General features: G+C 33.4%; 1 protein-coding gene across 1 annotated transcript; it reads left to right on the top strand.

Annotated features, from left to right (window-relative positions):
* The first annotated feature begins 2,456 nt into the window (after positions 1–2,456).
* LOC106124230 (peritrophin-1-like) lies at positions 2,457–3,691 on the top strand. Its single transcript, XM_013320694.1, has 2 exons — positions 2,457–2,683; positions 3,432–3,691. The coding sequence occupies exons 1-2, from the start codon at positions 2,489–2,491 to the stop codon at positions 3,621–3,623; spliced, it is 387 nt and encodes a 128-aa protein (XP_013176148.1). The 5' UTR covers positions 2,457–2,488; the 3' UTR covers positions 3,624–3,691.
* Positions 3,692–14,533: the final 10,842 nt, after the last annotated feature.

The raw sequence follows: 14,533 nt of genomic DNA, 5'->3' as shown, positions 1-14,533 counted from the left end.
GATCTCCCTTCCCCTGTTTTCATTTATGTATCTTGTTATTGTGCGCGCGTTGTAGATACTGCACGTTTGGTAGCAAGTTAAATGGAATGCATTAGAAAATAACACTTAATATATTTGTGATAAGGTTGTTTATTGCATTAGATATTTTACGGATTTCTTTTTTGTACATTTTTCTATGATTTCATATTTTAGTTTGAGTATTTTCAGGCTTAGATATTGTAAAGAATAAGTAAAAAAACTTTCCTTTGGTAGTATGGGGTTTAATTCAGTATTATTGTATAAGGGTTTGATGGGGTTAAATCTTTTCTGGGAGATGGGGGGGATGCCATTTAGGGGTGGGAGGGTATTAGTGGAAGTTTGGTTACCATTTCACCAATGAGGAAATACTTCCGTATAAGGATTGTTTTTTTAATTTGTCAAACGTTCTAGTGATTATTTGGTTACCAATATTTTGATAATATACTTTTTATATATTTCTTTAATTCGTAAGTATTTTGTGTTGATATTGTTTTTATTTTTAAAAGTGTTAAGTTTTTTATTCTCGTTTTTTTTGGAGCAGCTTTGGAATTGTATATTCGTTTTGTGTTACGTTATTTATTTTTAATTATATGGTTTAATATTTTGTTATTTTATTTAATATAAATATTAGCTTGTCATTAAAAATATAAAACATAATAGTCACGATATTAAGATCTATTTTTCTTCATTCCGTTAGATTTTTTATAAATATATAATTTATTTATTTATCGTTTATTTTTTCATCTATTTACAAATATGTGTTAAATTGTCATAAATAAATTGATTAAGTAAATATTAAAATAGGTTTAAATTCAGTTTTCGTCCGACAAACATGTCTGGTGAGGGGCGCTACTATCGCGTTTTGTTCTGTCAGGAAATATATAAAACCTACATGGATAGAAAATGTCATTAAACAAAAAAACATAGGATTGCAGCTACAGTACGAATAGAAGCTTGTGATACTGATAGCACTTCAACAGGAGAGCGCTAATTTACCCACCAGATTAGATATTCGAGTCGGTTTAAAAAATATCACAAGGATCTTGTGCCGCTTTTTTGAATTTGACAGAAGGCGCTAGTGAGCTATAATAGTTTAGTTTGACCTTTGTCCAGTGGGTTAGATATCCTTGTCGGTCTGTACAGTACAACAAGAAACTTGTGACACTTTTTTGAATTTGACAGAAGGCGCTAGTGAGCTATTGTAATTTAGTGATACTTACGACCATCAGATCGGTTTGTCGGTATTTAAAAGGTGATTTTTTTTTATTATCTGACATAATTATAATCTATATGCCAAATGATGCCAGTGGGCGAGGTTAGTTTATCTTATATTGCCGTAAAATGCTTGTACAAATAAAGTTTTTTATAAGATTTGAATCGATAATATGGGCTTTTTATGTCTTTTTTTTGTCCCACCTGATGTGTGTTTGGAGTGTCGATCTAAAATCTAGATAAAATTGGAATAAAGCCTAAATCATTTGTAAGTAGTAGTGAGTATTAAGAATACTGTTGCCATGTTTTAATAAATAAGTCGGGAAAATTAATATTTGTTTCATTTTCTACTTATTATGACTTTTGTAGACATAACGGTGACGGCGGCTTAAGGGTTAAGCACTTGTCGTGTGTAATCTTGGCTTTAATTCTATTTGACCTCTCCAATGTTTTTCGATTTTCATATGTACATTTATCCGACGTTATCTTACGGTGAAGGAAAACATCGTGATGCAATCTGCACATATCTGAGAAGAAATTGAAAATGCACTCGCACTGTGCCAGTGTGGTTTACTAAGACCTAGTCACCCCTAATTTAGGCTCTGCCCCCCTCAATGGGGATGTATAAAGAACTTATGATGATACCCTAAGGGCTTGTTTTACAATGTCCAAGTAATGTGCTGGATTACTAACAAATAAATGAACTGACACAATCTTTCCTGACAAAATATATTCCGTTTAACAGCTTATTTGGATTGTTAAACGCCAACGACTTTATACGATAAATAAGTTTAAAGTAGCTTATTCAGGACATTGTTGAGCAAGTGAAATGAAAGGTTGTTTGGCAAAATGACAATTGTAGTGCAAAGGATTATAAAAACACATAAATGGTTTGACATGTATGTCTTCGGGCGGGATGGCGTGGCGCAACTAGTAGATGCAGAGTGTAGGCCGCGCGGGACGGCGGGTGGGGGACCCCCAGCACTGCTGCCCCGCCGTCGGTGCAGTAGTACCAAACAGACATAGTGAAAGAGGCCGTTAGTGTAGGTTTCTACTGTGTAAATATTTAACGCTAATTTCTTTAAAATAAACTGAAACAATCTTCAATCAATCCTTGCCTGACGAATTTTGATTAAAAATTAATAAGATAAAAAAAAATAATTTTACGGATTTTAACCGAAAAATTCGTTAAAAATGTTATTTCATTTTAGTAACACAATTATAATTGTTACATTTCTCAATAAGAAAAGTTGTGGCCATGATTCTATTTCTACAATTTAATATATTATTGCTATTTATTGCAACGTGTTTTGCCCAAAATGGCTGCCAGATGAATCCTAATAAACCGTTGCGAGCACACGAGACAGATTGCGCCAAATTCTACCAATGCAGTAACGGGCATGATTTCGAAATGACCTGTGGACCTGGCACTGTTTTTGATGAGAATTTACAGGTAAATTACGATTAAAATCAACACAGATAACAATGCAACAATAATCATCGATATTATTTGAGTTAAAAAGTGATAAAAAAAAATCTTGACTAAGAGCTAAGTATAATTTGTCTTATATAGCAGTTGCTAGCGACTCCGTTCGCGCGGATTGAGGGAAAAACTTAATAAGTAGCCTATATATTCCTCCAAACTGCTCTGCATCTATGACTAATTTCAGCGATATCCGTGCAGCTGGAGATACCTTCCATACATCTAAATATTCCCATTTATAATATTAGTAAGATGCTAGAAGATCTATTACAGAAGTAAACTCATTATCTTTATATATATAATTCTTCTGTGAGTGTGTATGTCACTGAACTTCTCTCAAACGACTGGACTGATTTTGATGAAATTTTTTGTGTGTGTTCAAGGGGATCTGGGAATTGTTTAGATTCACAATTTTCATCAAATATTAACTTCATATTAATTTATTCAAATTAAAGACGTGTAGACAGGACAACGTCTGTCGGGTCCGCTAGTATAAATATAAAAATCAATTGCTGTTCGTTAGTCTCGATAAAATTCGAGAACGGCTGAATGGATTTATCTTATCTTGGTCTTGAAATGTTCGTGATGGTCTAGAGAAGGGTTAAAAGGTGAGAAAAATTCGAGTAATTGCCGGGAACTATAGTAATTAAGTTTTTTTCATTGAACGCGGACAGAGTCGCGGGCGATAGTTAGTAAAAGATAATTATTAAAATCTTAGGTTTGCAACTGGCCATCGGCGGTGGACTGCAAAAAGAAATCAACTCCAAAGCAGCCAGAGAAATCTCAGCCCCCGAAGAAAGACGGTAAAGCACCTTCAAAAGCTCCAGCCGCTAAAGATGCTAAAAAACCAGCCGCTAAAGATACTAAAAAGCCAGCCGCAAAAGCTGAGAAAAAACCAGCTAAAGCTTAAACATTAAAAAAAAATGTAACACTATAAACGCAACCACAAAGTGATTAAATAATTTTCTGATTTAAATATCTTTTTACGCATATCCCCTTCCAAATAATCCATCTTTTTTTGGTTTTTCTTTTCTACGGATGACTCCAAGGGGGTGTAAGACGACGGTAAAGTTTGAGTTCGCAAGTTGAGTTTTGGAGGGAACCTACGAGAAAAAAAGGTTTGTTATTTTTGATTTAGAAGTTACATAATAATACATAAAGTATAGTACATTTAATGGACATGACAAATAATCTTATTAATATTATAAATGTGAATGTTTGGATGGATGGATGTTTTTTACAAAATAACTCCAGAACAGCCGAACGGATCCGTCTAAAATTTGGCATAAACATAGAACATCGTCTGGAAGAACGCATAGACTATAATACTTATTACGTTTTTTTTTAATTCCGCACAGACGGAGTTATTGGCGACAGCTATAATCTTAAATTAGCAAATGATTGCTTCTGTATATGTGTTTGTATGCACGTTATCAGATGTAGAGGTATTTATGCGTAATCATTAAATGACTCAGAAACTACTGGAAATGTTCGTCATTATGATAGGACAAGTGTTCAGTCCGGGTACACTTTTAAAGAAACGAATCAACATATCGCGTATCATCTCAAAGGTCTGCAACGCATCTCCGGTTCCTCTTGTATTGTGGATGTCTATGAACATCGATGAACACTTCGATGTTTCCGCTATTCGTTTGCTGCTTTCTCGTATAAAAAAAGCCTATGTTTCCGGCGCGGCGTTCAGTTCTCTGAGGGCTTCTTTATCTAAATTGAGGATTACTTCATCAAGTAAGAAATAAAAATAGTGTATATGTATCTGAAACATGACACATCATTATCTTATTAATATTATAAATGCAAATGTTTGGATGAATGGATGTTTGTTAGATGATATGTCCAGAACAGCTGCATGGATCTCGATGCAATTTGGCGTAGATGTAGAACATAGTCTAGAAGAATATATAAGCTTAAATAAAACTTAAGTAGGATGTTATTAGCACACTAGAGAATCGTCGTGAAGTTGCCAATTCAAAGATCTGGCCATTTACACAACGCCATTTTATGCTGCTCTTTCGAAATAAAGTTTTCTTTGTTCACGAAAAACCGCACCTACATACAATTAAAAGATTCGGCTACATTTTTTATGAATCACGGTATATTTTAGTAATAATAAAATAATTTATCAGCCATAAATAGTGTTTAGATAAGCCGCTATGATTTCATGTTATATCACCGTGGGTTTCTGACAACAAAATCTATCGTCATAAAATATATCTATATACTTATAGAAATTTAACAGTGGTAGAGCCCGCTTTAACATCTTCGCACGAATTGTCCCGGCTCGCCCGGTGAAATACCACGACCACACAGAAGACACGGGTCAAGTAAAAGCAATTCCGCGTTTCGTCTGATGAGTGTTCGTCCCGGAGGCCTAATTTAGTCCTTTTTCCCTTCCCTAGAAGTGGAAGTGGACTTTCGGGATGAGATGATGCATGGGAAGGGAAAATATTTTATTTCTGTGCATCCTCTCCTCCGTCGATTAAAGGTAGGCAACGCATATGCAATTGCGTATGTCTATGGGTAACGGTCACTTCGCTATTTCAGCGATCAGATGGCCGCTCGCTCGTTTGTCACCTTTGTTATGCAATTTTATGTTCGAGAAAATAGTTGATTTTCTATAGAGTTTTTTTTAATAAAAATGGCGGCCACATTTTAACAGGTAACTTGACAATATGACATTTTTAATGCAAAATTGATATTTCATTAAAATCTATATGTATGTACTTATCATACAACCAGATCTTATATATGGAAATAACAGCTGATAAAATCTTATAATTGCCGATATCTTAAAGATCTTTATCAAAAACATCGATTTTAAGTGTTACCTGTCAACATTTTAGTCAGGAACTAGTTAAAAGTCGTGTTCAAATAATTAGCTGGCACATGTATGACAATTTAAAAGATAAATGTTTACGGTGGGCTTCCACTGTTACAAAGATATTGTTACTCTAATTTTTTAAAGAGAAGTTAATTCTTAACTGTATACTTAAGGCTCGGCGGTCGTTGAAAATAACAAAATTAAGCAATTTCGAATCCCGCCATGTAGCAATGTCACCCGTGACTTAGGGTAGGCTCCGAGCCCCTCAGTGGGGACGTATGGACGCTGATGATGAAATCTAAAATATATCGAACTAGCTCATATTACAAACCGGTCTTATCTTAAATACTTACGGGTTTGACTCTACGTAAACCGAATTTCGATGTTCTATTCGACATATTTCCGACGTTCTCTTTTCCGAATTCCTTCCACTGGACGCGTGTCGTCTGTGTGGTCGTGGTATTTCACCGGGCGAGCCGGGACAATTCGTGCGAAGATGTTAAAGCGGGCTCTACCACTGTTAAAACTGTTTCCGAGACCTCCTGTAAAAAAAATATTGTTATCTCTGTTTTTTCAAAGATAATGAGAGGGATGACGATATGTTTTATACCGGGATTATTGTCTCAGAAACCAACCATTAGTCTTAGATTGTCACAGATTTATAACAAACCGGAACACAGAATTGTAGCCAGTCTCCGGAGGTCATTTCTTAGTGTTCATTTTCTCAGTGTGTTATTTACAATACAAAATCGACTCTCGATCAGACATCAAATGGAAACACTTCATCTATATTAGAGGTTCCCAAACTTATTTTGTCTACTGCTTACTTTGAGAATAAATATTTTTATAGCGACTCATATTAGACTTTAAGCAATCTTTTAATTCATACGAGTATTAGTTGATGTTCACAAGTTGTTGTTGAGAGTAGAGCACATGCAGTCGTTGTCTAAGAGACCTCATAGCTAAATAAAATTACAAATCACCCCCAGGCCTCTACACAACGCCTCCATTTTCTTTTCGGGTCTCTTACTCCCTTGAGACCTGCAGCGTACACAAGGGGGCGTTATCGTCCACTGTGGGAAAGACTGATCTATAGGTTATATATATCTGTGCCTCATCATTTACCCCCCTAAAATATCTTAAAGAATTCTTATAAATATTAAAAAAAAAAGAACACATGTAATTGTCACTTAAGCATTCGATAAGGTGTGAAATAATCAATGTAACTTCGATTTTATTACTTCAAATAATGATATCATTTTACCAGAGATTCAATTAATATAATCAATATTATCGCGTATTAATATAAATTCTAGATAATTAGACATATCATTTGTTATACTGCTAAGCGATAGACGCTACTGTTTTTTGTTCAAGTGAACTATGTGAATAGGTAAGTTATTTAATTTTATTTTTTTCAGAAAAGGAATACACAAAAAATGAACAAAAAGGTTTTAATGTACGCGTTTTTTTTCTTTTTTGATTTAATGTAATACGAAAGTGGACAGTGTTATTGTAATGTGACGCATATTTTTAAAAGATAATTAAAGCCTTCAGCTGTATTTTTAGAGATACTACTCGTCCTGGCTTCGTATGGCTTTATACATGCATTTTACAACAATATGAAATATAGAAAAGCTTAATGTTACTCAGGGATGATGTGAGATTAAAATGGCGAAAGTAGTTTTAAAATCGGTCAAGTAGTTTTTGAGTTCATTCGTCATAAATAAACAAATCTCTTATTATAACTTAGTATGGATAGAATTTTCGCTTCATACAACGCTTATGAGCATATCTTTTCTTGTATGCTAGAAATAAAAATATGTTTACAGTTTACGCAAGCAAAATCGGAGACTAGCAGCTAGTTAATGATATTCAGATATCTATCCGATATAATAGAATCAATTAATCATTATATTAAGCCACTTTAATACGAGATTTATTTTTTGTGGAAAATTTGGCGTTTTGTATTAGGTAGAAACTAGATAGAAACTAGGATTTTTATCTATTTCAATAGAAATCTAATTCCATTTTTCTGTTGATAAAAGTTTTCGAAAAGGTTAAGGCAATTCTAATCCGTGTAAGATTATTTACAATCATATAAGACACAGTTTATAAATGGTCTTAAACATATTATTTCGGGAAATTATATCAATAAAGAAAGATGTTACAATCCATTGCATTTTCGAAAAAAAAAGTAACGAAAAATTCAAAATCGGAACACCAGGGGCGGAGTTACGCGTTAACACGCATAAAAAAGAACGTACAGGACGAATCGATAACCTCCTCCTTTTTGAAGTCGGCTAAAAAGTAGATTTATCTTTCTACGTCAAAATTGACCATGTAGCTAGTAAACCTAAAAGTCGAGATAACATAGACAAAGTATAACTCTCACACATGTATGTAGATTAACGTGGATTAATTATTAATTGAAAATTAATTCAATGATAATAATATTAAATCTAATTGTAAATATTGTAGTTTCCATGTGAAGTAAAGAGTTACGTCAATTCTTTATCTTTAACAATATTATGAAATGATTCTTTTGTTTGTATATAATAAACTCAAAAACTACTAAATAGTTTTTGACATTTTTTTAAATGAAAAAAAGAATTTCTATATTTGAATAATAATAGAGTATTTTTTATCTGTTTAAACATCTAACAAGCATGTAAAAACTATTTTTTACTTATCCATTTTTAGACAAAAATAAAATTCTTTGTACTGACGAAAATCAATACAAAAAGTAGCTGTCGCACGCGAAGTCAAAATTAAAAAAAAGCTTATAAGTAGTCTATGTCTTCTTCCAGTCTATGCTCTATATCTTTGCCAAATTAAATCCGTTCGTACCGTTCTGAAGATACCTTCTTACAAACATCCATCCATCTAAACATTCGCATTTATAATATTAGTAAGATCGTTGTTCTTTTGTTTTGTGATGGGGAATTGACAGCATATTGATAGATAGATTTGGAGGGAAATAAAATCTAAAGTGAAAGAGACAGGGAGATGATTAGAAAGAGATGACAATATGTTTGTAAAGATATTTCTATAGTTGAAACGTACATGAAATTTTGTCGGTGCATCAGCCTTTAATGTTGGCAGGAAACAGATAAATTCCTTGTCGTAATCATGTTGCGTTGATTGACGACTTGATTTTTAAATTACAAGCACTCGTATTTTATTACTTTTATTACGGGACTATTTACATTTTACAGTTATTTTATGTTGTAAAGATTTATTTTGATTCATGTTTATGATTATGTTATTTAAATTGCATTTTGAAGGTCTATGTCAATATAACCAATGATACCAACATGACAAAGGTTAAAATATGAATTTTTATAACGGAAATAACCGAATTGAAGTTGTAAAGTTTAAAGTTGTTTGAATGATAAAAGCTTTTGATGAAGATCTGTTTAACTATTTATTATTAAGCAATGTTCTACATTTAAGTCTCTTGCTCCAGTCGAATTAATATTTTTTTTCACTTAGTGTAATATAAACTCTTTTGTCAAAAATACATTTTGTGTTTAAAAAGATTTCTTCTCACTCGAATGTCATGATACAAACTAGTCATAAAAGCCACATTTTTATTAGACAAAGTAGTTATTTAAATTAAAAAATAATAAAGGAAAGTAAGGCAAAAACTCTAGCCAATGACAGGAAAAATCTGGAATATGTCAATACTTGTATACTCCGACTAAGTGTGATTGATGTTTTCTTTATCTAAGATAGTTGTCTAGTCGTTACAATCTGACAATTGAATCAGGCATACGTATCAAATGAAGAATGTCATATTTAGACTTAAGCCTTATCAGCCTTCGCCTAAGTAAGAATAAAAAAAAACAATACTTAATGGTTCAATGAAACACACACTTTACAAGAATTACTCACGCCTTTAATGCAGAAGGGTTGGTAGAGACTCCGGACATTAAGGCCTTCTGAACATCATCAGCTCACTATACGTCCCCACCGAGGTGCTCGGAGCCTACCCTAAGTTAGGGGTGATTAGGCCATAGTCAACCACGCAGCCCTAATGCGGGTTGGTTGACTTCACACATATCTTTGAATTTCTTCTCAGATATGTGCAGGTTGCATCACGATGTTTTCCTTCACCGTAAGAACGTCGGATAAATGTACATATATAAAATCGGAAATCGAAAAACACATTGGCACATGGCGGGATTCGAAACCAGGACTTGCAGATTGCAAGTCAAGTGCTTGACCCCTGAGCCACCGACGCTGCCAGCGTCCCCTTCTGGACACACCTTAAATTGAAGAATATATCACTTCGGTTTCGGATACATCAGCTCTATACGTCTCCACTGAGGGACTCAGAGCCTACCCTAAGTTAGTGGTGACGGTTTTGGATGCTCGTGATATTTTTTTAGTATTATTACTGAATTTCGTGCTATATATTTTTTTAAAACATAGGATGTAAAATTAATGTAGAGTTTTAATAAAAAATGTTTTTTTTTCAACAATCTTTATTAGCTTTTACGTTCAATAAAAATATGTATATTGATAAAGGGAAAGAACATAATAGTATTCATTTGTTAAAAATATTTTGTTTATCTAGTTTCTATTATAAAATACGTTGAAATAAAATTTGTGCTAATAATGTTAGTGTAAATTATCAAAATCGGTCATCTCTACAACATTCTAAAATTGATATTTCTTTGAAATGCGTTTTTTTTATTATCATACAAAACCTTATAACCCTCTTAATATATGATTCATGTATATAACGCGTTATGTTATATTTTTTAATCATATTTGATATTAAAAGAATTCCTAATCTTTAAATCTTTGAAGAAATCACGTGCGCATTTTTTATTTATAAAAAGGATCAAGATTGTCTATATAAAGGTTACTGATCCTTAAAAATTTATGTCATTTTCACTGATTTATTATAATGCATAACTAGCTGTCGCCTGCGACTTCGTCCGCGCGGAATTAAAAAACTTAATAAGTAGCGTATGTGTTCTTCCAGACTGTGTGTGCCAAATTTCATCATAACATGTTGAGCTGTTCCGAAGATACCTTCAAACAAACTTCCATCTAAACATTCGCATCTTTATATATATAAAAGAAAGTCGTGTTAGTTACACTATTTATAGCTCAAGAACGGCTTTACCGATATGCCTGAAAATTGGTGAGGAGGTAGCTTAGAGCCAGAAGACGGACATAGGATACTATTTACTCATTTTATTATCATTATTTTTTAATTCGAATTTATGCCTTGAAGAGCTGCTTTTTATTTAACTTACTAAGATGTGGATGGATAGGTGGACTACACTAATTAAGTTTTTTTATACAACCAGCGGACAGAGTCGCGGGCGACAGCTAGTTTATGATATTAGTAAGATTGATATCTAGCGATTATAAAATTTCTTACATACAGACAATTTTCTATATATCAAAACAGTTTTGTTATACGGAGTTATACTTATTGCTTAAAATAAGACAAAAAAAAAACGAAATTAAAATTTAAATAGTAAAATATAATTTCTTTTCTTGTCTATGATTTTGAAGGGCGCCGACATTGATTTGTCTATGATAATATTAGATAAAGACTTATATTCGATATATACTTGAATTTGTTAATGGAAAATAAGTGTATTGAACGATATCAATAAGATTAGAAAAATATATCCAATAAATTAACTGTACAATAAGATAAAAGTATTCATACGCTTTGATTTAATTGTCTATAATTTTATCTAAAGCAATCTAAAATATGTTAGTGCTTTTTCCAAATTTTAAATCAGCAATTTGCTGATATATTTCCAATGAAAATAATGAGTAATTTATTATTAAGCCTGTTAAAACCTACTTGGACACGCTCAAATGGGAAGTCTTACCCCACCCGCCATATTCCCCAGATATTGCGCCGTCCGATTTTTACTTGTTCCGTTCGATGGCCCATGGCCTGGCTGATCAACAGTTCCACTCATATGAAGACATCAAAAAATGGCTCGATTCGTGGATAGCCTCAAAAGACGAACACTTCTCGCGTCAAGGTATTCGAGCTCTACCAGAAAGAAGGGAAAAAGTTGTGTCTAGCGATGGGCAATATACGGACGAAAAAAAATGAAAAAAAAACATACAGACAAATTAAGAACATCCTCCTTATTGAAGTAGGTTATAAATCAACATTTAAATGTGTTTAAAACTCTTTGAAAAATGCTACAAAACATGCAAATTCGCGGTCAATTTTCGCAATAAATCCGTTGAGGCCACGACTGAACGCCACAAAATTATCACTCGATAAAAAACAAATTAGAAGATAACCAGTCACGTAAACTATATTAATTGGACACTAATCTCTTTGTCTCTTTACTATTTACTCGACAAAAGGGTAATAAGTAAGGTTCAAGGTCACGCCTAAAAAGGTTGTGAGTAATATTCCGTGTCAAAAAAGGTTATGATAGAATTTTATTGCCTTGATATTTGTGACAATATATATTGTCATCTCTTTCCATCTCTTTGATAAGACAAAGATAACAACTTTTATAAATAACAACGTGACGACAATGGAATTCTACGTTTATGTGCAATATGGACTATTTAAGCACTTTAACTTTAGTTGATCTGCGTATCTCTGTTTTATTCAGATGCATATATAGCTGTCGCTGTTGACTATGGCCTGATCACCCTTAACTTGGGGTAGGCTCCGAGCATCTCGGTGGGGATGTAATGAGCTGAAGATGTTGATATAGCTGTAGCGACTCCGGCTGCACGGAATTAAAAAAAAAAACTTAATAAGTAGCCTATGTGTTCTTCCAAATAATGTTCTACATCTATGCCAAATTACAGCGAGATACGTGTAGCCGTTCTGGAGATATTTTCTAACAAACATCCATCCATTTAAACATTTATAATATTATTATAGTAAGAAGTAAGAGTAAGATATGTTTTTTTTAACAAAAACATCCATTTGATTTATGGCGCCAATTTTATATCAAATTATTTGTTTGCGAACCGTACGTTATCTGTGCCACAGATTTCTTAGAAATATTGACGTAATTGATTACAGATAAAAAATATTTATGTTAAACATATTTTTTTACTTGTAGTAAAACAAGATAGCATTTTTATCCCTACATCTACATCTCATATTGAAAATTAGATTACGGTTATGGAATGTATCGAATTATTATCAATAAAAAATAATTTCTCTTACATATAAACCTGTCGTATGCGATTAGAAATCAGGAACAGCGGATAGTCTTTTCAAATGACTTTAAACGTGGACAAAGTTGAGTGAGACTACAAGTTAAATAAATAATAAATTACAGATAGAAAAACATTGATAAAAAGGAATTATTTTTTATATTCCACACAAAATCTTTAATGCCAGCTAAGGTTGACAAAAAATAATACGAAATAAGAGATATTAGTACTAATAATTAATGGATTAAGGAAACCCCATCAACGATTAACAAAATTAGATTATATTTATCAGTTGATTTCGCATACTCTGATAATTCAGGCTTAAGTTCTATCTGTATGAAGGACGTTGATTTAGGTACATGTCCATTGGCCACGCTAGTGACGGATTGCTTGATAAATGCAGTCTGATGCAGGCGATGTGATGCTTACTCTTAAACGAGGTTCACGCTAATCGCCATGCGCCTGACCACCTTAATCCCGGTGAAGCAGTAAATACCTATTCAAGGCAAACAGTGACTACACAGTCGCAAAACAAGCGACGTAATGATGGTCGGAGTGCTACGTAAAACACAAAGCCAACTAAAATCCGTTGCGGGCCTTGAGTTTTTATTAAAGTACATAATTATGTAGATACATTATTATTTCAGAAACGATTGTAACAGTGATATCTTTTATAACCAAAATTAATATTCGATCCTTCATATAATTTGTCATAAAAGCGCCAATAGCCTAATGGTTAAGGGTACGGATTTCCGATCACGAGGTCGGGGGTTCGAATCGCGCCATTCGACTATTGTCGTACACCATATCCTACCACAAGCCTAGAGCTTAGTTGGAATGGTAAAAGAAATATTAGTAAATTTACTAAAAATCTGCTAATATTTTATATAAAAAAATTGACCCTGTAATCTAAGCAAAATGATGATAGAACAATTTCGATTGCTAGTTATTGCGATCTTTAGATTAGTTAAAGAAATTGTGAATTAGAATTATTTTAAGTGTAATTAATTATAATCTCAATTTTGCAGATATGTACAGTGCGCTTCTACTACTATTTCTTGTGACGTGTTCTGCGCAATTTCTCCCCAACGGCTGCCCAGCTGACTTCAGTGTACATCTCCTGCTGCCTCACGAGATTCACTGCGATAAGTTCTACCAATGCAGCAATGGACAGAAAATACTCATGCAGTGCGGACCTGGTACATTATTTGATGAAGAACTCCAGGTAATTACAGCAAACTCAGCGTTGGTGCCACACAATAAATCTGTACCCTCTTTATTGAAAAGTTTTGAAAGAAACTCAATAACAACCATTTATCGTTCTAGGTTTGCAATTGGCCTTCACAAGTAAACTGCAATAGAGTTACTCATACAACAGAAGCAACGGATACCACAGCTTCTTCTGGAACAACAAAAGATGAAACAACTACTGAAGGTACAACAGGAGGATCAGTTTTTACTACTGAAAGCTATACCGATGAATCTCCGAATCCTACTCAAGAATATGAAACTACATTAACAGATACTATCAAAACAACGACGAGCTCAGACAACAATACATTCCCACCGATAACATCTACAGTATCATCTGAAAATCCCACTCTTCAAACAGATGCTATACAAACTACAGATAATTCTGAAAGTAATACATTCCCTCCAACAACGTCTACAGATCGATATCCTACTGTCAGTTCAACAACAACAGTACGTGAGACCACAACAACTTCTGTGAATCCAACGGAAGTGTACGAAACGACTACACAGTCTGATGTTACTACAGATAATTCAGACAGTAATACATT

Source organism: Papilio xuthus, unplaced genomic scaffold, assembly GCF_000836235.2.
Source record: "Papilio xuthus unplaced genomic scaffold, Pxut_1.1 DF825946.1, whole genome shotgun sequence".
Lineage (NCBI taxonomy): Eukaryota > Metazoa > Arthropoda > Insecta > Lepidoptera > Papilionidae > Papilio > Papilio xuthus.
This window is presented reverse-complemented; position numbering and strand designations above follow the sequence as displayed.